The sequence below is a fragment of the Choloepus didactylus genome, chromosome 8, assembly GCF_015220235.1.
Source record: "Choloepus didactylus isolate mChoDid1 chromosome 8, mChoDid1.pri, whole genome shotgun sequence".
Taxonomy (NCBI): domain Eukaryota; kingdom Metazoa; phylum Chordata; class Mammalia; order Pilosa; family Megalonychidae; genus Choloepus; species Choloepus didactylus.
In genome coordinates, this window is record NC_051314.1 from 101,418,418 (window position 1) to 101,442,832 (window position 24,415).

At 37.6% G+C, this 24,415-nt stretch overlaps 2 protein-coding genes and 1 pseudogene across 4 annotated transcripts in view; 2 read left to right on the top strand and 1 right to left on the bottom strand.

Moving 5' to 3' along the window:
- The window catches only part of AMN1 (antagonist of mitotic exit network 1 homolog), a 70,921-nt gene extending 59,616 nt beyond the window's left edge, over positions 1–11,305 (top strand). For all 3 annotated transcript variants that reach the window (XM_037845506.1, XM_037845510.1, XM_037845511.1), the window contains one exon: positions 10,006–11,305. In XM_037845506.1, coding sequence (XP_037701434.1) covers positions 10,006–10,079 — 74 coding nt within the window. In that variant the 3' untranslated portion in view covers positions 10,080–11,305. The remainder of the gene's footprint in view (positions 1–10,005) is intronic.
- On the top strand, positions 5,810–7,451 carry LOC119541476 (annotated as a pseudogene).
- Positions 11,306–14,687: 3,382 nt separating the features above from the next.
- On the bottom strand, positions 14,688–20,377 carry ETFBKMT (electron transfer flavoprotein subunit beta lysine methyltransferase). Its single transcript, XM_037848080.1, has 4 exons — positions 20,188–20,377; positions 18,233–18,658; positions 16,211–16,341; positions 14,688–15,400 (listed from the first exon to the last, which is right to left on the bottom strand). The coding sequence occupies exons 2-4, from the start codon at positions 18,556–18,558 to the stop codon at positions 15,057–15,059; spliced, it is 801 nt and encodes a 266-aa protein (XP_037704008.1). The 5' UTR covers positions 18,559–18,658; positions 20,188–20,377; the 3' UTR covers positions 14,688–15,056.
- Positions 20,378–24,415: the final 4,038 nt, after the last annotated feature.

Sequence of the window (24,415 nt, forward strand, 5' to 3'; positions counted from 1 at the left end):
TGTTTGCAATATTATAAATCATAAGTTAGTGTTTATAGAAGTTAATATTTTGGTAGGAAAATAATTTTTGACTCACTAAATTCTCTTTAATTCGATTTTGTCTGCAGTGATTATCAAAAAGTTCAATTTACGCAGTTATTAATCTGCCTCAGACACATTTTAAGTCTCATACTTATCTAACCATGCTTCACAGCATTAACAGGCACTGAAGTTAAAATTTTAGAAGGGCAATAAAGCGATTAGACAGTAAGACAGCTTTTGTATTTTTATATTGAAAGGCAGGAAAACCCAACTGGAAATCAGCCATTTCTGATTGAGTTGAGTCCAATTTTAGTTGTACCTGAGAATTTGTGTCTAATTATTTTACAGGCAATTTCTTTACTTAGCTCCCTGGATCATAAATATTTAAGAACCAAGTGGTGTACTTCAGTTTTCCTTTCCTTAAAGCTGATTTCTTGCTTACATGAAATTTCATGTTTTTCTTTTCTAAGAGAAGGCATCAGAAGTGTGACTGGTATCAATGAACTTTTGGGTCCTTTTCAGTCCTGGGAGCCTATGTTTCTATAAAGTATTTTGGCAAGGAATCATGAAATGTTTACGAGACACCACCATTTCTTCAAGCAGCATAATGAACTCACAGGCATTAAATATTCCTACTCTTCAAACACATAGTCCTAAATATTCCAAATATATTTTCACAAGAAGAAGCTACCTGAGGACACTTTGAGTAGTGGCATACTACCATCTAGCATGAAAATTTTAAATTCCATAAAAACATGTTGTATTCTTACTATTGGAGGAAAAAGTGTCTTCCTTCTTATGCCAGTAGTAAATTCCTGGAGAAGTATGATATAAATGTAGTCACGAAACAAATACTTGTATATAATATTTGATAAATATGTTCACAAGGAAAAAATGCCAAAATAATCTTAGAAACACTAGCTTAAATGTCTGTGCTCTGAAAATAAGCTATAAAATACAGAGAAGTCAAACGGGGTGAGAAACTATTAGACTTCAGGCCCCTACACACACACACACACACACACACTACACACACACACACACACACACACACACACACCACTGTCATGAGGTCAGAGAAGACTTTCAAGCTGCTTGACCCAAAGAAAGAGTAGAAAATGTCTGACTTACCCAAGAGCAGCATCCTACCAAAATCCCAGTAATAAAAGAAAGATAAAAGGGTGAGAAGCAGCATCCTATACTGGATAAAACCAAGTTCCTTGTACCAGATCATGTCAACATGAGTAACTAATCAAAATTATTAGAAGGTGATTACATCTGAATGCTAATCAAGCCTTCCTATTGGTGAATGGACACAGCCTAGCCTGGTAAGTGTTTGCACATCGATTTCTGAAATGTATGAAAGTGAGAAAGGATGAAGATGGATTCCTGTATATGGTCTTTACCTCTCAGGAAACATTTGGAATGAAATTGCTGGTGTAAGGCTAGCAAAATGCATCTATTCTAGAATTTTTAAAACCCTTACCAAGGAAAACAAAAGGGGTGTTACAAACTGAGATTGATAAATTCATCTTATCACAGGTCATCAATACAGTAGAATTCCCACCTAAGAGTTTAAGAAAGTTGTTTTTATATTTCAAGTAGAAAAACCGAGCTCCAAATGAGCACATGCAGCTTTAGAGAACTATATTATTTAACCTAGGGCATCTTGTTTTCAACTTTTAGAAGTTTTAAAATAAAATACTTTGCATTTTAAGTTGCCTACAAAGAGACCCTTGAGTTACTTTAATCCTCTTTTTCCCCATAAGAACTTGGAATTCTAGCAGTAACTTAAAGCTATTTGGAGACATTGTCTTCTCTTTAGGTTCATAGAACCTGCCAACTCTTATAGAATGGTTTCCATTCAACTAGAGATCTCTCTGTAGAGGATCTTTAAGCATACATTGTCAAGCATAACGCTCCAGAAAATCATTAGCCATAATAGCTGGCACAAAGCAGGGTATATAGAGATATATAAAAACAACTCAGACTCCAAACCACCGTTCAATATTCCTGATTCCTAATAGGACTTTTACCAAGTCAGGTCCTGCAGTACTGAGAATTTGGATAAAACACCAAGCATCTGTTTCTTTGGTTTGTTCTCTAGTCAATTATATGCAGAAAAACACCACTGCTTTGTAGGAATCTTGAATAACGTAGAATTTGGGTCTATCTTCTAAAAAGGCTCCCAAGAAAAACGGAGTGGTGTTTCTTATTTTGGATTTTCTCTAAGATCTCAAACTAGTGCCTGACTTGGTAAATAAACAAGCAGTTTGTATTATTCTCCTTCTTTAGGACAGTGGTAGAAATTACAGAGTACTAAAACTCAGAAGCATTAAAATACTGATTTACTCCCTTCTATCTTTTGTTTTAAAAACTATAGATGATTCATGTTAAGTGTGCAACCAAAATATCTTACTAAAATTTCTCACATTTTTTAAAGTACTTCTCACTGTTAGGCCAAAAGACCATCAAATTTTCCCCACTGTTAAGTGCATTGTCAATTGTGAAGGAAATGCAGCAAAAGAAGACAGCTCTTTACAAATCTTAATGTCAAAAATTAATCATCATCCTATGATGATTGAATAACGATATAGCTTTTATTGTGGTACCACGTGATTGTGAAAACCTTGTGACTGATACTCTCTTTATCCAGTGTATGGGCAGATTAGTAACTGTCAGGTCGGAGTCGTTCAAGAATCTACACAATGCAGCAAGTCAAAATTTTAAGTAGAAAGTTTAAGATTCATTAGAGGAAGAAAGCAGGTGGGAGCCAGCGAAAAGAAAGAAAATGGCTCCGGCTCTCTTCCTGAGAGCTGCCATTTTTAAAGAAAAAAACCACATGGGGAGGGAAGGGTGTCTGCTGTGTGGTGTCCTGTGCCGTGATTGGGTGAGGGCTTATCAACTTCTGAGCTGATTGATTGCTAGGGTTCTGTCGCACTACTCTTCTTTGAAGTGTAGCTGCATTATCTGTTTGGGGGGAGCAGGCCTTTTCCGCATGCTTATGGTCGTTCATCTTATAGACATATCTGATCTTGCTTTATCTGCCTTTTGGGGGTTGAGGTGCCACCAAGACTGGAATTTCTAAACAGCCTTCAACCCGTATTTTATGGCACATCTGGTTTCTCTGAGATAAGCTACGGGGCCCCTGGGTAGAAATTCCTTCTATATGTTAGACTCTTTTTCTGGGATCTGACAGTAACAAACACACACACAAAAAAAATAATGGGGGGGGGGATAAAGGGTATGGGATGTTTTGGGTGTTCTTTTTTATCCTTATTTTTTTCTTTATTTTGGAGTAATGAAATGCTCTAAAATTGATTGTGGTGATGAATGCACAACTATATGATGATACTGTGAGCTACTGATTGTATACCTTGGATGGATTATATGGTGTATGAATATATCTCAACAAAATTGCATTAAAAAATTAATCATCCTGGCTTTGGCTCCTCTCTCCCTCCTCAGCCGTTGGTAATTAGATGGAAGTGTCTGGGTTAGAAATGGTACCTCACTCCTTGTTTCTCAGATAGGTCCTACTTTCTTTTTCTTTTTCTTTTTTTTTTTTTTTTTTTTTTAACCTCTTTTAGCAAATGGAAGTATCCCATCCAAAGGGGCTTGTCCTCAGTCAGCCTGATCAGGGCACAGGTCAGCTGCCAGCCCTATTGCCCCCAATCCTTCATCTGAAGGAGGCAGTCTTATTTTGCAAGTTTACCCAGACAGAATTGGGTGGGCCTGGCTCCTCACATAGGGCACAGATGCAGGGGCCAGCAGCTTCTTCCTGCCATCCTTGGGCATCCAACAACAATGTATGAGAATTCCAATTTCTCCACATTCTCAACACTTGTTCTTATCTGCTTGTTTTTTTTTTTTTTTTTTTTCCTATAATAACCAACATAGTGGGGATGAAGTGATGTCTTATGTGTTATTTTTTTAATAGGACAGCTTTATTGAGATATGGTTCACATACCATACAATGCATTCATTTAAAATGTAAAATTCAGTGGTTTTTAGTTTGTTTTGCACAGTTATGGACCATCACCACAATCAATTTTAGAGGATTTTCATCACCCCCAAAAGAAATCTGTACCCATTAGCAGCCATTCCCCATTTCCTTCCACTTCTGCAATCCTAGGCAACTACTCCTCTACATTGTCTCTTCATTTGCTTTTTAAAAATTGTGGTATATATATCCTACAAAACTACATTTACAATGTTATGCTATTACCATCATTACCATCCATTATCAAAACTTTTTCAACACCCAAAACAGAAACTCTGTACCCATTAAGTAATGATTCCCCATTCTACCTCCTCCTAGCTCTAATCTACTTTCTGTCTCTATGAATTTGCTTATTCTAGATATTTCATATATGTGAAATTTTGCATTATTTGTCCTTATTTTACTAAGCATAATGTTTTCCAGATTCATCCTTGTTGGAGCATGTATCAAAACTTTATTTCTTTTTAAGGCTAAATAATATTCCATGTGTATATATACCACATTTTGTTTATTCATTCCTTGGGTTGTTTCCCTTTTTTTGGCTATTGTGACTAATCCTGCTATGAACATTGGTGTTCAAGTATGTGTTAAGTCCCTTCTTTCAATTCTATGGGTATATACCTGGAAGTGGAATTGCCAGATCATATGGTAATTTTATGTTTAACTTTCTGAGGAACTGCCAGACTGTTTTTGACAGCAGCTGTACCATTTTACATTCCCACCAGCAAAGCACAAAGGTTCCAATTAGTGCACATCCTTGCCAACATTTGTTATTTTCTGTTTTTTAAATAGTAGCTATCCTAGTGGATGTGAAGTGGTATCTCATTGTGGTTTTGATTTGCATTTCCCCAGTGGCTAATGATGTTGAGCATCTTTTCATGTACTTATTAGTCATTTGAATATATTCTTTGGAGAAATGTCTGTCAGATCCTTTGCCCATTTTTAAATTGGGTTGTCTTTTATTATTGAGTTTTAGGAGTTCTTATGTGTTCTAGATACAAGTCCCATAACAGAAATATGATTTTCAAATATTTTCTCCCATTGAGTGGGTTCTTTTCATTTTCTTGATAGTGTCCTTTGAAGCAAAATGTTTTTAATTTTGATGAAGTTCAATATATCTATTTTTTCTTTTGTTGCTTTGTGTTTGTGTCATATCTAAGAGGGCTTTGCCTAACCCAAGGTCAGGAAGATTTACTCCTATGTTTTCTTCTAAGAGTTTTAGATCTTATATTTAGCTCTTAAATTTTGAGTTTTTAAATAATTTTTGTGTGTGGGTATGAGGAAAGGGTGCAACTTCTTTATTTTGCATATGAATGTCCAAATTGTCCCAGCACCGTTTGTTGAAAAGACTATTCTCTTCCCATTGAATTGTCTTGGCACCTTTGCCAAAAATCAATTGACCGGAAAAATCGTGCAGGTCCTAAGATAAGTGAAGGTGCGGCTGCACCAGCAGCCTTGGCCGGGGACCCCCAGGCTCCCACACTTGGTGAGTGAAAAAGTACTTTTCCTGCGACCCACGCCTCAGGCCTGGGAACTGACAAGCAAGACTGTAAGGCAGTAGTGGTCAGGCTTTGGCCGCTCACCTCAGTCGTGGAGAGGGAGGGAGCCCCTGGGATCCCTCGCATTCCTAGTGGGTCCCCCGGAGGAGGCGGCGACACCCCGCCGCTGTCAAGGTTGCTCCCGGAAGCTGCGGGCCCTGGAAAGGGTGAAGAAACCGATGTCGCTTGCTGACTGGGCCGGATTTTGTGCTCCCACATGCCTACAACGCCGGAATAGTCCATTCCTGAATTGCGACTCGCACCCGAGAGGCCTCGTGAGTTCCTGGATCCCCGGAAGCAGAAGCCTTGGTGGGGAGGAACTGACCTGTACTCACGATCTGAACCAATGATGCTGGGTTCACCCACTTCTCCAAAGCCGGGAGTTAATGCCCAGTTCTTACCTGGATTTTTAATGAGGGATTTGCCAGCTCCAGTGACTCCACAACCTCTATCAGTTATTGAGTGGTCCTTCAGTAGAAGTGAGATCACCTTTACGTACAGGTGGGTCACCACCACAACCAGTTGTACCAACTCATAAAGATAAAAGTGGAGCTCCACATGTTAGAAGTGTATATGATGATATTTCCAGCCCAGGACTTGGGTCAACCTATTTAACTTCAAGACAGCCAAGTATTTCATTAATGCAGAGTCCTTTTGTTGGAATTACAACACCTACTCCTGGAACAGGACAAAGTATGTCTAGTCCAGCAAATATTGGCCAACCAGGAAAGACCTCATTATCTTCTGCCCAGTTGGATACTTTTTTTTTGTTTTTTTCCAATTTCAACACATTTTTACTAAAGGAACACTTAAGGTAAAAGGAACAAGTTTACAGTGTAAAATAAATTGATACATTACCAAGCCTGTGAGCCCCTGCTCCTCCAGATGCAGCTGGACATGAGAATTTGGATACTTTTTATACTCAAGGAGATTCTCTGACTTTAGAAGATCACCTCGATGACATTTTGGTGACTGTGTTTGGGTTTCCGTAAGCATCTGCATCGTATGTATTATTACAATTTGCACAATACAGGAATGTCTTAAAACATGTGATGTGTAACACAGGAAATTGGATGTATATTCATTAGCAATCTAAACTGCAGCCCCAGAAAGCCTTAAGCAGAGATAGAAGGATTTTTGGTGCGTCTGTCATGATTGGTGTAAAACCATGTATAGATAAAAGCGTTATGGAAAACAGTGACAGATGTGCTTTGTCATCTCCATCTCTAGCCTTTACCCCACCAATCAAAACCTTAGGTACACCATCCCAATCTGGAAGTAATCCTAGGATTTCTACCATGAGACCTCTTGCTACAGCATATAAAACTTCTAGTGACTATCAGGTTATTTCTGACACACACACACCAAAAAAAAGATGAAAGTCTTGTATCCAGAGCAGTGGAGTACATGTTTGGTTGGTAATATAATAAAAAATGGAGGATTCAACTACAAAAATGGAGGTTGGTACACTAAAAAAGGGCACAGTCTGCCAGCTTCCTTTAATTATATAACTACTCTTGGCACACTGGGATGCTTCTTTTAGAAGCCTTTTTCTTTAACGATACAGCATATTTGTATCTCACACTTTAAAAAGATGCGTAAGATAAGTTTTTAGGAAACTGAAAATCCCTGTAAATAGGATTTTGTGCTTTCTGTAATAGTGCATGCTTAAACACACAAAAAAAACCCAGTATTGATTACTGTAAGTTATATTACTGAGTTTGTGGTCTTTTTTGTCTTCATAAGAAGCAGGGGTATATTTCATAAATGGGAATTGTGCAGCTGCTCTACCAAGACATAAAGATTATGATTAGCAGTTTGAATTATGGTCTTTTAATTTAGATAGTCTTTAATATTTTAATTATCCTTGCTTTTGTATATGTCCTGTTGTGAAGTGTCATCTTTCGGTATTTTAAATCCGAAACAGTCATTTTAAAAACCTAGTACCCGACTACTCAAGTACTTGAGTTTCTTGATAATAAAATTTGTTAATTATTTTAAAAAAATCAATTGACCATAAATGGACAGACTTATTTATGGACTTTCAGTTCTATTCCATTGATCTATATGTCTGTCCTTATGCCAGTACCATACCATATCAATTCTTGTAGTTTTGTAATATGTTTTGAAATCAGGACTTGCATTTCCAACTTTGATCTTGTCAAGACTGTTTTGGATGTTCTGCATCCCTTGAATTTCCATATGAATATATGGATCATCTATTCAATTTTTGTAAATATGTCAGCTGGTATTTTGATATGGATTGTATTGAGTACATGCAATTTGGGGAATATTGCTTTCTTAACAATATTAAGTACCCCAGTGCAATCCAATCATTTCTTACAAAGATGTTTTGTAGTTTTCAGTGTATGTTTTGTACTTTTTATTAACTTTATTCCTAAGTATTTTATTCTTTTTTATGCTATCATAAATGTAATTGTTTTCTAAATTTCGTTTTCAGGTTAAATAGTGTGTAGAAATACAATTTTTTTTTTTATCTTGTACCCTGCAACCTTGCTGAACTTAATAGTTCTAGTAGTTTTTTAGTGGATTCCTTAGGATTTCCTAGCAACAAGATCATGTCATCTACAAATAACAATAGTTTTACTTCTTCCTTTCCAATTTGGATACCTCATTTCTTTTTCTTGCCTAATTGCCCTGACTAGAACCTCCAGTACAAGGTTGAATAGAAGTGTTGCGTCACAGTAGACATCCTTGTCTTATTTCTGAGGTTAGAAGAAACACTTTCAGTTTTTCACCGTTAAGTATAAAGCTAATAAAACTAACTCTAGGTTTTTCATAGATGCAATTTATTAGGTTGAGGAAGTTCCCTTCTATTCCTAGTTCGATGAGTGTTTTTGTCATGAGGGGTGTTGTAATTTGTAAGGTGCTTTTTCTGCATCTGTTGAAGTGATCAGGTGGTTTTTATCTTTTATTCCATTGATATGGTGTATGTGATAGGCAAATAATTGCCCCCCAGTGATGTCCACATTTTAACCCCTGTGAATATGTCTAATTACATGGCAAGAGGAATTAAGGTTGAGGATGAAATTGGGTTTCTAATGGAATAAGCATTTTGGGAAGAGTAATTATTTGGATTTTCCAGACAATAAAATCAATAAAATCAAAAGGATGCTTTAAAATGGAAGACAGAGTACAGAAGAGGGAAAACCAGTTAAATAATGACAAGTCATGGTCCTTTGGGATCTTCATTTAAATGTTAAATCTGGGATCACAATGAAGAAAAAATATCTGTCTCCTTTCACTTCCTTCAGTCAGTACATGAACATTATTTTATCATTAAGAATTAACTGTACCAAATCACACAGTATATGTTCTAGATATAGCAGGCACTCCATTAAAAAAAAAAAAAAATCCAATACACTAAATAGGAACTATAGTAATTTTTAGATATGGTACCTACCCATATGCATTTAAACCTTTTACTGCTGTGGTATGTTGATAACATATATAAATAATAGATAATGCTTCTGCTACTGTATTTTTTATAATATTCTCTTTCATGCTGAATTTACTATGACCATTTATAAGCAATGCAGTTAACAACAGAAAGCAATTCAGGACAAAATAGATGACGTGAACCATTTATTTCTTAAAAGAGCTTATGCCATGCTATGCTATAAGCAGCTTTTATGCACATTGACAAATGAAGAATAAGCTTCAGCTTGCTAAGGGAAACTGGAAATTTTTGTAACTTGGTGAAATGGAAAATTATTTACAAATTGTCAAAGAATATGATGATGTTGCTGTATGACATAAGTACTGGCACTGATATCCATCTTGCTTTGGGCACCCATGTAAATGTGACTGGATTGTTTGAAAGATTTAAAGATTTAAAGTTTCAAAATTAAAAAAATTACAGTACCTTCATGTAATAGTTATCTATTAAAACATGCTTTATGAAAGTGTTGTATCGCATGGAAAAATGTTCAACTACAGTCCACCTGTCATGTTTTTGCTACTGTTCCCTCCTCTAACCACTTTGGGCAAATTGCAGCTTCCTAAGGTGCTGTTCCATCCCTGTTGGCTTCCTTTAATCCTGCTCACACCTTTGTAAATATGTTCTTCATTAAACCCTCTTCAACAGTGTGTTATCTGTTTCCTGCCAGAACCCTGAGGAAGGTTATACACGGAAGGTTAATGATGAAGTTACACTGTTATTCTCTGGTTGTGAAATTACTGATAAAATTACAGAGAAAACAATAGTCTATTTTTAAATGTATCATTATGATATGTGCACTCGTATAGTGAGGGCTGTTAATTAAATGCTCTTTTCAGTTGAATAGTATGCTTTATATATTATCTTATTTAATCCTTTAAATAGCCCTATGACATATAATAATCATCCCAGTTTACAAATGAGGAAACATTAAAAATCTTTGACTACTGTAAATTATATATTGTCATTGTTTTCTTTTGTAGATCATTCACGAGAAGTCTTGGAGCAATTAGTAGGCCCAAACAAACTAAAGCAAGTGACATGGACTGTTTATTGAAGTTTATTGAAGCTTATCAAAGCTGTGATCTTCATACTACTTGCCCAGGAAGTGATGGATGGTCCATAGAGATTGGCTTTTCACTTCATTTAACAGTACCCTATTATTTTAATGTCTTATTTTAAGTTATAACCCTCAGTGAACCAGCTAAACCATATATATGGTTTGTGTTGTGAAGTTAACCAGAATCTTAAAATTTGAATAGTGCTATTATTCTATATTTCTTTGATGAGTCATTGTTTTTGAAATGGTAATCCTAGCATGACTTCTGATCTATTTGGGGGAAAGGGTGTTTTGTTTCTTAAATAACAAAAGTTTTATATTATCTATTTTCCCAGGAGATTTCCTTCTCCTACTAGGTATTTTAGCTGTTATAAGAGAAATTTAAGAATATGAACTTTAGGAAAATTCTAAGTAAGGGTTATTCTAAAAGCATGATTATCTTCCTAGCACTTTTCTGGCTCCTATCTTCCTGACGTATTTAAATGCCCATTTGCCAAAAAGTAAAGCTGAACATCAGGCCTGCAAATTCTTCACAGAATTTATTATTTCAATGAAACAAAGAAACATAACAGTTTAATGTCATAATTCAGGACATCATACACCTTAGCCATTCAGCATGTACATGTTACTGATGCCCTTGGCGAGTGTTCATTAATCTTCATGACTACTCTCCCCAAATACTTGATGTTCATACTCAAACTTTCTTCATGGTAAAATTGTATTTGGATAAGTAGAAAAATGAGTAAATATAAAATATCGTCCAAGAGACTGTATCCTGAAACTGTACTGGTTTCACATTGTAAAATAAACAGCACAGCTCTTGGTTTTTCAAATGAAATGGAATACTCTTCTGAAATCATAAAGTAGCTAAAATATACTAATATACTATGCTTAAACTACCCCTGAATTCAGCATATTCCCTTTAGCATTGGGACTTTTTTGAGGATTTCTGATTTTACCTCTGATGTAGTAAGAAACAGGTAGAGTTTGGTATGGTAAGTTTACTAGACATTTTTAGGGGGAGGGATAACATAGTCAACTTTAGTTCTTGTCCTTACTATTAATTACTTTATAAATGAAGTAATTTATACTGTGGATATATATATATGTGTGACCACTGCAAAGGCGATATATATGTATATATGTTTAAAATGGGTACAACTTGTTCCATCTATGAAACTGTTCTAAAGACCAACTCAATAAATTTAATACTGAATGTCTCACCAAGTCACTCTTTCCTCTTTTTGAGAAACTAGTTTCAAGATCTAAATTCTGATCTTCTTAGAACATGTAAAGGATTTATCTTTCTAAAGCAGTCTGTACTTTGATCGTCTAGCTTTCTCACTGCTGATTGTATTAGCTATTCCTCACTCCCTGTTTAAAATTTCAGTACACCATCCCCACCCCAGTATCCATATCCCTCGTACCTGCTTTATATTTCTTCCAACCATCTATCACCTATGACCTCTTGTTTTATTTTTTATTTGTTTATTATCTGCCTCCCCATGCTAGAATATAAGCTCCTTAGGGACAGAGATCTTTGTCCCTTTTGTTCCCTGTTGTATCCCCAGTGCCTAGAACAGTGCTCAGTACATAATAAGCAACAGATATTTGTTGCATGAATGATAAGGAAAGGAAAGGAAAAAAGGAAAGGAAAAAGGAAAGGAAAGGAAAAAAAGAAAAGTAATGCTCTCTGAAAAACATAGTCTTCAAGGATAATTCATACTTCATTGTCTGGCAATTTGATACTGTGCACAGATTGTTTTCTTATTTATGACAGACTAGAAATTCCAAGTATTAAATATAAGGATAAAATGCTTTTGCTTTGTATGAGGAAAAATAAATCATGTGACATTAAATAAAACTGTCCCACATTGAACTCTGGTCCTTTTCCTACCATTTGTTCTCCCTGACCCCAACCAAATGAATAGGTGTATCTGTGTCTCTGTATGTATAATATATGATTTTTAGTTAATGGTCCACATTTAACTGTTATATAAGCACAGCAGTTTACCTATTAATCTATATTGCCGATTAATAAATCCCTTCTACACTACACGATATGCACTAGCTGGACCAACAGTAGTGTGGAAGAAATCATCCTTCGCCTTGTGTTTGGTTCAGATTTTGCTAGAGGTACTAATGATTTGGAGCAAGGAGATAGGAGAAAGCCCAGTATTTTACAAGAGTCTCTTCTACCTGCCCCCCGCTCCAATACACACACAGACAGATGCATACAAGAGTGGTGTGATCCCAGGGGAGTGAATCTCCCTGGCAACGTGGGATATGACTCCCGGGGAGGAATGTAGACCCGGCATCGTGGGACGGAGAACATCTTCTTGACCAAAAGGGGGATGTGAAAGGAAATGAAATAAGCTTCAGTGGCAGAGAGATTCCAAAACGAGCCGAGAGGTCACTCTGGTGGGCACTCTTACGCACACTTTAGACAACCCTTTTTAGGTTCTAAAGAATTGGGGTAGCTGGTGGTGGATACCTGAAACTATCAAACTACAACCCAGAACCCATGAATCTCGAAGACAGTTGTATAAAAATGTAGCTTATGAGGGGTGACAATGGGATTGGGAAAGCCATAAGGACCACACTCCACTTTGTCTAGTTTATGGATGGATGAGTAGAAAAATAGGGGAAGGAAACAAACAGACAAAGGTACCCAGTGTTCTTTTTTACTTCAATTGCTCTTTTTCACTCTAATTATTATTCTTGTTATTTTTGTGTGTGTGCTAATGAAGGTGTCAGGGATTGATTTGGGTGATGAATGTACCACTATGTAATGGTACTGTAAACAATCGAAAGGACGATTTGTTTTGTATGACTGCGTGGTATGTGAATATATCTCAATAAAATGAAGATTAAAAAAAAAAAAAAGAAAAAGAAAAAGAAATTAAGGAAACTTTCCAAGAATTGCCCCAGATCCTAACTATTGAACCATCTGCCAAATTAATTTTACTTATCAACCTCTTTTGTTTGTTCTTTTGAGATGCTACATCAAGTCAATTAAATTTATTTTCTCCAAGAATAAACACAGATTGATCTTTAAAAAAAAAAAAAAAAAAAAAGAGTGGTGTGCTAAGTAATACAAGGCTTGCAAGTTTAAAGTTTAAACAATAATATTCTGCTCCTAAAAAGAATATTTTCAATAGCAAAGTGAAGAAATAGAATTTCCTGTAATAAACCTGTTTGTTAAGCTCTGAAGTCATTCAAGGCTCACCATGGGAATATAAAAAGCATTTTAGGTTAAAAAACAAACATAAAAAAACAACTAAAATAATATATATATATTTTAGGTAACGGATAGCTCAGAGACCTTTTTGTGCTCTCCTTATAACAGAAAATAACAAAAATAAATAGGGTCTGTAGAGATTTAAACTTAAATCTGTCCCTTGGCTCATCAGTCTGGTTTCTAACAGTGCTCCAGAGTACAGTTTTCTCTAATCCTTTCTTATCTTGCTGAGAAAGGCAATAACCAACAGAATACTCGGGGTTTTTAAAGAATATGACAACAAATTATTTCCTTTCAGGTATCCTCATCCAAAGCCATAATAACCTATAATTTCTATTAATTTTAACCAAGGCTGAATCAAAATTTTGGGTTTATAATTTTCAAGCCCCAGTAGACACCAATAAAAATTGACTTATTGGGCTATAATAAACTCTGGCTTCTGAAGTTTAAGAATCACAAGAATACAAAATTCACATCTCATTATCCAATTTTCCTATCTAACCAACAGCTTGCCCTTAATTGCTTTTTTCCACATCCACATCCACAAAGATAACTCTGATCACATCTCCCTGGTCTCGTAGTCCCCGAGGCAAGTGTGTGTTACTAGAAAGTATATAATGCAAACCTTAAAAATAATTCCTAAGCAGTATACAAAAGCATCACAGTGCATTAGGATGGCTGCATTTTATATTTCACTTGGAGCATATAGGCAAACTAATGATAATATATATATACATATAGCTTTAAATTAGAGAATAGGAAATACAGTACATACAATTAGTTCAAAATTCCAAGACCCAAAAGTAAAAACTAGATTTCCCTCCTACCCCAGTCCACCAACCATCTGGTTTCCTCTCAGAAGGCAACCACTATTACTATTTCCAGATGTATCCTTCCAGGGATATTCTGCATATATAAAATGTAAGCAAATACATATTTTACACATACACATATTTATGTTAAAGTGTTTTTATTGATAATTTAAGATCTCGACAACCCGAAGCAAGTAGTGGTGTGGCATAACCAATTGGCAGCTAACCTTAGGGAACCACTGGGAGACAATCACAATATAGGGCATATAGGAAATTTGAAAATCTCTACTTTTTTCCACTGTTGTCAATTGAGGCCCAACCATGTGCTAAATACTATATTAAGCACCTTACATATTATTTCATTTAATACAATACCCTTTGAGATGAGGTTTATTGAGTTTTTTTTATACTATTTTATAGATGAGGAAATTAGAACTCAGAGAGCATAACTATCCCTCAAAATTTCACCTAGAAAGTGACATGTCCTGGGTACAATATTAACTACATCTTCAATCTTTATATATAATTTTAAAAAACCAGAATTCAAGCATATTTTATATTTTGTTCACATGTATTTTCTTCAATTCATACTTGTTCTCAAGTACAAAAAAAAATTCTGCTACAATATCTAGTTTCTCTTCATGACTTAAATTACATGGTAGCACCATTATGTATTGCCTTATATAATCATATTCCTACAGCAATAAAACTAGGGAAAAAAATTGCAATTGGCATGAAAAGAATAGCAGAATTAGTTACACAACAAAAGCTGACAAAATTTTAACCCTTCATATTCTGGAAACAAGATTTGCCATTCAATAGTAATTATAGTTTTTCAACTGGAAGACAGACCTTATGGGGAAGACTCTTAGGGTTAAACTCAAACATGGCTATATCCATACTTAGGAGCACTTTGAGAACTTAAGGCTGAAAGTCCCACACTGTGCTTGTCGTCAGTCCATTGTTTTCCTGCCTAGTAGGCTCTGGAAGCGAATATTCTACTACTTTGTGCAGTTGATTCTGAATGCTGTGTCCACTGAATTGGGGTCGCCCAGGGTCACCAATCAGTACTCGAGTTTTGTAGGTCCAAAAGCACTTCTTCAGCCATTGATGAAGACTGTCTGCAAGGTCTTCATCATAAAACATATCTCCAAGAAGAACAAGGTCCCACTTACCTTGTTCTAAATCCAAAATGTTTTGGGTTAAAATGGGAAAAGGATTCAGTTGGTTCAATTCACAATTTAGTGTAACAGCCATTCCTGCAACTTTAAAAAAGGACATAATGAATTGATATTGCTGGGCAATTTTAATTCTTATTGATTAATTTGACTTATTAAAAAAATCTCCTAACAATGTATTTTTTTTCCTTTTGGTTGAGAGTTGTTTTTATATAAATAAGTCTAAAGGTTATGCCAATATAAGTTATGTACTATGCCATTTCCAAAATTGACAGACTGCATATCTGGAAAAAAAAAAAAAACAATACAAAACACCTAGAAATGTTGAGATCTTAGAAACATTTGTGGATCTCATTAACTAAGAAGGTTGGCTTTTTATAGCTATACAAGATATGGGAATAAGCTTTTGGCTTGAGCAAGGTGGCAAGTTAGAACTGCAATTCCTATATAAAATCAGGATCTTCAAAGGGCTATACCTTCAGTAAAACGGGAGACTAGAAGAAAATTAGATAAAATAAAAACTTACCTGTCTCAGCTTGGGCTCTAATGGAATAAAAGTCTGCCCCAAATATACAGGCCTATCCTTATATGGGTTTTGGGTCCAATAACTACTACCTGCAGATTTCGGGAAACTCCTAGCTCAGAAATGAACAGGAAACGGTCTCAGGTTGGAATTATTCTGGGAGATCAGACAGAAACAAATACAAATTCTTGGGGAAAATGTGCCTTCAACTCAGGCCCCCCAGGATACCCACAGATAATGTCCCATTGAACATTAGCTCACATCTCATTATAAAATACACATGGCAATAAGTGACCATGTTGAGGCAACTGTACATATTTATCCTGGTGGAAAAAAAAAAGAGCTTTAAATATTTTTAAATATAAAATCCTTACGAGGGTCTATGTCGTTGGCCAAGATCCTGGATGCCCCACTCATTTTAGCAGCAATAGCTGTAGCTCCACATCCACTCCCAAGATCTAATACAGATTTTCCTCTGACGGTGTCAGGATTATCTAAAAGATACCTAAATTTGAAAGAAAGCAGAAAAAAAAACAACAAAAAAAAACCAACAAGAAAAAAGAGATGAGAGAAGATTAGAAAGAACTGTCAAAAGACACTTGATAATATATATCTGGGATTAATGAACAAAGAAGTAGTAGAACTTAGCAGAAGAACTTGGTCCAACTTGACAAGTTTGGCCTGGCTAATGTGAGACAAAATGTCAATCTTCAGAATTGGGCTGAGGTGTTGGGAGAGAGAACTTTGTCATTTTATCTTTCTCTTCTGCAGGTATGAACTGCAGTTCCTCACAACTGACTAATCATGCTCTGCAAGTCAATTTTTAAAAATGTATTGAGCACCTATGTAATAAGTGCCAGGAATATAGACTGATAAAATATTGTCACTATTAGGACCAAGCATGTGAAATCCTGAATTCACTGTCTCCTTTGGATTGTTCATCATAGAATGATTTTATCCGCTGCTTAAATTTTATTATAATGACATGCTTGGTAAGGTACAATGCAAGTCCAAAGAATTTGGACCAAGCTTAAGTAGTTACCAAATAAGTGAGAAGAATATAGTAGCACAGAAATAATAAATGGAACTGACACTTGACCTCATAGGATTAACAGGGACTAGTGGGGACTATAGCGAAGTATGGGATATCTTTTCCGTCTACAGGGACAGCTGCTACTCCTCTTCAGCTGATTTTTGCCCACCCAGAAACCCTGTTTTTCAAAAAAGGGTTGACTTGTACATGAAATTTCTCAAGTTTTAAATGTTTAACTGTTAACAATTTTTTTAAAAGTTTACAACCAAGTACAGGCCAAACAAAACATCCGTGGGTCACCATTCTGTGACCTCTGATTCAGACAGAACTTAAATAAATTGATTGAATTTATGGTTAGACTTGATGAATATTTGCTTTAACAGACATCATTTAAAATGTCAGCATTTAATATGATGCAACTAAATAAAACTTGAAAATCTGGCAACACAACGATCAGAAAATTGGAATTGTTGGCTACCATTTGGAAAGTTTTCCAGTCCTTAGGACTGCCTAAAAAACCATATGTTTGCATTTATATACTTTGTATTTAAAAGTTCATACAACATCAATTCTATAGGCCATTCCATTCCTAAGAAAGAGAAGTCTTGATCATCCTTTTAGTTTCTCAGCTCTGTAACCTCAAGGCATAAACAGATTAAATAACTTGCCAACCCAAGAACAGAGACTAGATTGAAATGTTGAAAGCCTTTGTTTCAGAGGCTGTTTTAAATAAAAAAAAACATAAGCCTGAATCTGTGAGAAAATGCCCTAAGAGGACCTTTGCAGTATGGGGAGTGGGGAAAGGGGGTCTTTAAAATACAGATTAAGTCCAGAGTTCCCCTGAGATGTCGATAAGCCACCAGAGAAGGAATTCTTGAGTGGCCCACTCACATCTATTCTTGTATGGGAGATTCAGAGAAGCAAGGATGGAAGGACTGTGAAGTTAAGGAACAGCATTCACAGGTTTAAAAGACGGCGAGCTGAAGGGCTGAATCTTTAGGTTCTGTCTAGGGAAGAAGACATTGGGAACTCTGCACTGGGCATACCCTATGAACCGTGAGTGTGAGATTTCTGGATAATATATAGCTATCTAAGATCTTGATAACTGAGCCTAGAATTTCTCTTGGGAAGAAACTACATTTGGGGAAAATACCTTGATAAGCTTTAGGCAGAAGGAGAAACTATGTAACAAAACAACAATCAAAATACCATGGAGAAGCTGTCTAAATAAGGAATGGAGGAATTTGGGATTTTGTCCTGGTTTTCTTGGGGGGAGGGAGGAAAGAATGGGAAGTTAGAGGGGGCTAAAAAGAGAAAGGAGCCACAGCAGCCTTAAAAGTTCCCATTTTATTTAGGGCAGTACCTAGATAAGGCTTGGCCTCCTGGCCAGTAGATTGCCCAGTAAGGATCACTGTAGGGCCACAGGTCAGCTCTTTCCCACCAGAACCTGCATCTAGGGGTCAAAAGCCGCAACTGGATCTCAGGGGTGAGGCTGCCACTGCTGGTGACGTCAGTGTTTTCTTCCAGGAAAGCTTTCATCTCAGAGTCCAAAAAGCTTCCAGCTCCTCTCCAGGGGCAGTGGCCCCAAGGAAACAAGGAAAGACCACTGCTTCTCACAGTCTTTGGAAGGAAACTACAGCAGTTTGCGGGAAATAGTACGAATACTTTCCAACCCAGGCTCAAAGCCATCAGGCTTTTTCCAGGACACGTGTTGCCGTTGATAAGGGTTGCTCCCCATGGGGAAAGAACAGGGTCTGGCTCCCAACTTGACCTCAGCTGAATCCCTGGTCTCTAGAAACAGAAATAATACTGAAAACTCCAAGACCGACTGACATTTCCAGATCCTATTACATAATAAGGAATCATTACAATGTAGACTCTATATCTGACAATTCACAAGTGCAAGTTCATTTCAGATGAAAGCTTTGGTGCATCAACTTGAGGAAAATCCAGTCTTTTAAAATTTAGAACAACAAATTTACGAACATTTGATTTCTGAGAGAAATCTTCAGGAACATGTCATTGCATAAAATAATGCATACTTTTAGAGTTCTTTCATATATTTAACCTACCTTTAAGAAGCACTGTGCCTGGCAACTGTAAACAAAATAAACAGTAGTCCCTGTCCTCCGGAAACTTACATTCTAGACATAGGATAGAGCAGTTCAAGGCAAACACAGTTCTTGCCTTTATGGAGTCCAGCAAAAAGGTTGTTTTAAACAAACATAATCGTCTCTGAGGCGTATACTCTCTTAGAGTGTACTAAGGACACACTATGTCAAAGGCTTTTGTCATAAAACATCGATATAATCAAGATTCTGATTTTCTTTCCTTTGAAAAACACAAAACTTTAAGGATTTAATTGTAATAAAAGGCTTAAGATAGCGACTCCCAGACCTCTTTCTATAAAGCTCTCTGATGATTTGGCATAGGCTCTCAAGACTTGCAGCAATAGGAAAATACCATGACAAAAACGAGGAGCAGCTGAAACACTGAAATTATACTCCCAGTTGTTTGGGGCCTCTGATCTGTTCTGCACAGTCTCCCATCCACTAGGACCTAGTGTCAAAAACTCAAATGCCTACAAGGGGCCAGACTGGTGAGGTGAGGGAGGGAGGCAGGCTGGTGGTAACAGAGGGGCTGTGGCAAACTGGAGGCTGTTTCTGAACAAGCCCAGATCTCCCAATTTCTTAAGATAACCCCAAAATCCAGATATTTATGTTTAAGTGCCCACGTTTTAAACAGTAGCAACTAACTCAAATGTCAAAACACAGGGCAGGCCAAAAATACATGATAGGCCATGCAGGTCTACAGTTGCCAACTGTAAACTTTGTGAGGCTGTTAGCCATCCCATGCCCCGGGGATACCAAGACAGTAGGATCCCAGGGGTCTCTAACAGCCTGATAGCCCATTAGATTAACTCTGTTAAGCAGCACTGGGTTATCCCTTGAATCATTCAAGGCTAAGATTTAAAAATCAAGCAGCCCATGGCATGATGGTAGCACAACATTGTGAATATAATTAACACCACTGAATTGTATACTTGAAAGTGGTTAAAATAGGAAATTTTATGTTGATATAGGTTACCACAATAAAAATTAAAAAGCAGAACAAAAATCAACTCTTTTGGATTTGGAGATGTCACGTGGACTGACGCCTTCCCCTCGGTTATGAAGTGCGTGATTACATACTGGACACATGGTACATGTACTAATCGATAAGGGAAAAGGCAGGATAAACAGGGTAGGCTCCAAAATGTTAGTGACCACGTTACAAACGATCTTAGAAGGGCAGGCACGGTCCTCCTTTTCTCCTTACCTGGCTCCGCTAAGACCGCAGATCTTAAAGCAAAGCAAGGCAGGCAGGCAGTCGGCTCAGCGACTCGTTTCCGCGCGTTCTTTGCCTCGGCGCCTCCGGCTTCCGCTTCCCCAGGCGGAGACCAGCGCGGAGGAGGCGGGGCCGGCTGGTGGCTCCGCGCTCGGCTCCGCCTGCTTCTGCCTTCCCAGCAGCGCTTTCTTTTCTTTCCTTCCCAACACTTTCTTAAAGGGGCAGAAAGCGCAAAACCAAAGGGTGCTGTTACTGTTACCTCGCTCCGAAAATAGGGGAGCGTTAAATCGCGTGCAATACTTTGTCAAATTCTGAATTTTAAAAATTCATTCTGAATCTACTTATGAAGCATCTAGTTTGTACCAGGCATACTTTTAGGCACTGAGCAGAGTAAAGAGCAAAATATACACAGTGTAAGCCCTTTATGGCGCTTACAGTCAAGCGCGATTAAATCATACTATGTCTTCCCTTTAATAATAATTTTCATAAGTTCACAACCTAAAGCTATTTGCAACCAATATCTCTCAAGTTCTGGATCCATCTTCCAAGGAGACTCCTGTTCACTGGCTCCTCAACTTAACAGAATCCAAAGTTAACTGACAATCTCGCCTGACAATTAAACCCTGCTCTGGCATGTCAAAGAAAAAAAAATCCCCAAACTAATAAACGGGCAAATCACGCTTCTACATCTTAGTTTGCAGTCTGAGAAGTGAACTGCATGCTGCCTGTTCAAAATCACAGCTTGTCGCTTTGGCTCTTTGCTTCTGCTCTCCCTTTGACAGGTTTCAAGCTGTCTATGTAAACTGGAACCTCTAGAACACTACTGTGGGGAATAAAACTTTGTAATTCCACTTAGCAGTCCCAGATAAATGCTTATAATTTGCATCGTGGATGAATGGCATATTTATTCCTAATTGATGGACAACACACCTGACGTTTCCAAGTATTCCACCCTAGAAATCCTCTGTAATAACCAATATGACGTTGTATGCTGTCAAAATAAACGGAATCACCAGTAATAATCAAAATGATGGGTTTATTGAAAGAGAAACTGTTTGAACATGGAGATCTCAAACCTAAGTAAAAATCTCAAATGGTTGGTAAGATACATTGGCTTATAAAGGCAATTAGGGAATTTCCAAAGGGTATGTTACAGTAATTGGTTGACATATGGATTCCTTATTATAAAGGAAGATTTCATAAAGCAGAGAATGATCATAGATTGATTATTATAAATCCGTTATTTCTGATAGGTTATCTCTATTGGACTGATTATTGTAATATACTTTATTTCTGATAGGTTATCTCTGTTGGACTGAAACGAACCTATTCCAATTGTTGCTTAAACTGCAACTTTTGCAGAGTATGTTCCATTTTTTTAAAACAAATTCCTGAGAGGCGGGGCAAGATGGAGGAGTGGTGAGGAGCAGAATTTCGTCTCTCCCCTAGAGCAGCTGGCAATTACCCAAGAACTATATGAAACAGTGTTTTCGGGGTCTCCAGTAACCAGTCACACATCGGACGCAAGTTTGGAATTGGAGGAAAAGCTGAGATCGCAGAGAACATTGTAAGTTCCCCAGACCAGGGGTCTGGCGCCCCTCCCCACCCAGACCTCACAGACTGTCTTGCTGCTGGCTCCCTGAAAGGGGGGAAAAAAAACACACAAAAAAAGAGCAATCTGCTGAGGGCAAGAAGGGAGGCTCAACCCAGCCTCAACTGCAGAATTAATTAACAAATTAATTAACTAACTTTGGGAGCTGGGGTGCTAAAGAAGGGCTGGGCTCCAAGAAGTGGGGGCACGTAAAAGCGGGCACCCATTCCCAGACTCCAAAAAAGCCATTTTTTTTTTTCCCTTACAGTTTGTCCCTTCTGGCTTCTCACTGATCCTTTATCTTTTTGCATTTCAATAGCCCCAGGCAGGGGTGGAACTAAAGCCGTTGGAGAGTAATTATCAGACTATAGCCCAAAGCATATCTTTAAATGCTCTATTCTGACACAGACAAAACTTCCAGGCTGGGGAAAGACGTTTAAAAGAGACTCCTTTTTTTTTTCCTTTTTTCTTTTTCTTGATTTCTTTTCTACTTTTTTTTTTTTTTTTTTTTAAATCTAAAAGTAATATATGTGGTTGTTTTCTATCGGAAAGCCCAAGTTGAGGGACTAGGCTGGGCTTGAGGGGAGGCAGAGTACCCACAGTGTCTTTGAATTCCGTATTCACTACTGAAGGCCTCCAGCCCTGTCTTTAATTGGCAACTCAGGCTGACCAAGGAATCTACCTGGAGAGGCCCCAAAGAGGAGAGAGGAGAAGGGAATAGTGCCCCTGAGAGACAACTGGAGTTCTGAGGATTGGGAGAGTGGAGGGAGGCCCAGCTCAACTGGCAGTCCTCCTTCTGGGAAGTCAGACCCCAGGGGCTGGAATTCAGATTCTGGCTTCAGTCAGCCACGCCCCTGACAGGATCAGAGTCACCAGGAGAACTAAAGGCTCCATACCTCCTTACACTGGTGGGGGAGCTGCGGGCTGGCAAGCGCCACCTGCTGGACAGGAGAGGAAAAGCACCAATTCTAAAGGCCTCATAGGAGGGTCTCATTCTCAGGAAAACTCCATACCCTCCCAATGAGACCTGGGCCTCACTAGACTGGGAAAATCTGACTAGCGTCGACCATATCTGAGGAGACCCACTCACAAAAAAGTTACATAGAGGCAAAGCAAGAAACAGAAAAAACAAGAGGGGAAAAATTCTGATCAACTAAATAGAACCTAAGTTAGAGGTCTAGAACAAGTTGAACTGAATAACAGAGGCCAGGAAACAAAGCCAACCAACAAGAAAACCACTAGGTAAAAGACAGAACATAAGCTCCAAAATAAACTAATCAAGAGAATCAGATGCCTAGACAACTTAAGATAACAAGCCATACCAGGAAACACGAAAACATGGACCAGCCAAAGGAACAAACTAATAGCTCAGCTGAGACACAGGAGTGGAGGCAACTAATGCTAAATAAATTTGATGAAATGAAGGAAGATATAGCAAAAGAGCTGAAGGATATAAAGAAGACACTGGCTGACCATAAAGAAGAATTCATAAACTTAAAAAAACAAATGGCAGAACTCATGGGAATGAAGGCCACAATGGAGGAGATGAAAAACACAATGGAGGGACACAACAGTAGATTTGAACAGGCAGAAGAAAGGATCAGTGAACTGGAATACAGGTCATTCGAATTCATACACACAAAAGAACAGATGGTGAAAAAAATGGAAAAATATGAGCAGGGTCTTAGGGAGCTGAGTGACAACATGAAACGCACAAATATACGTGTTATGAGTATCCCACAAGGAGAAGAGAGGGGAAAAGGGGCAGAAAGAGTAATAGAAGACATATTCACTGAAAATTTCCCAACTCTTATAAAACAAATTCCTACTTTTATTTCTAGCTTTTGACAAAATTTCCTTTCACCTCTCAGAAAGGGGGTCATTCCCAGCACTGCCAAGGCAGGGAGCCAATTTATTTTACTTAACAATGCTCATGAATAAAACTGTTTCTTTATCTTGCTAGCTGTTTACTTTTTAAAAACTTAGTTTCTGATGTAATCCTGTTTTCTCAAGTACAATAACCTCTCATTTCCATACCTTCTCTGGTTCCTTTCGTAGCAATAAAACCTCATACAAGTTCAAGATCAATTTGTCTAAGAAATGTGTTTAACTAGCTTCTGTGTTCTCTAACCTAGATGAAAGCATGAATATCACAACAGTTGCCCAAGCCAGAAAATGGAGAGACCCCAACATTTCTGCAAAAGAGGGGTTCTGGTGAAAATCTTGAGGGTCCTCACTGAAATGTATTTACATATTGCTAAGACACCTTATCCAAAACCTGGAACTAGGCTAAGGGAATTGCTGCATGTGTTCGCCCCTCCTTAATAGTTTTCAGATGTGTCTACTTCTCTCCCTCTCTCCTGCCATTCCCTCAGTTGGGCCTTATGAAGTCATCATAAGGCCCAACAAGATTCCTATTCTCTATACTGCAGCTTAAATGATTTTTCTGAACCTTGCATTCCACAGTTCAGAAAAGGAATTACAGTCCTATAGCCCCAGATAAGCCATGAAAAACAGGGACTGGATTTCTGGATTTTCTTTTCCAATGTTGTTTGATGTTGACGGTGGTTGTATTAGTTTCCTAGGCTGATGTAACAACTTGCCACTAAGTTAGTGGCTTAAAACAAT

Bases quoted from the DNA above. Each gene is read 5' to 3' on its own strand.
- ETFBKMT (XM_037848080.1), bottom strand. From the start codon at position 18,558: ATGGCTTTGAGCCTGGGTTGGAAAGTATTCGTACTATTTCCCGCAAAC. The intron at 16,342-18,232 runs GTACTGCCCTAA...TTTCAAATTTAG, and splicing joins GGAGGCCAAGCCTTATCTAG to GTATCTTTTAGATAATCCTG. The intron at 15,401-16,210 runs GTAAGGATTTTA...CCTTTTTTAAAG, and splicing joins GGCCAACGACATAGACCCTC to TTGCAGGAATGGCTGTTACA.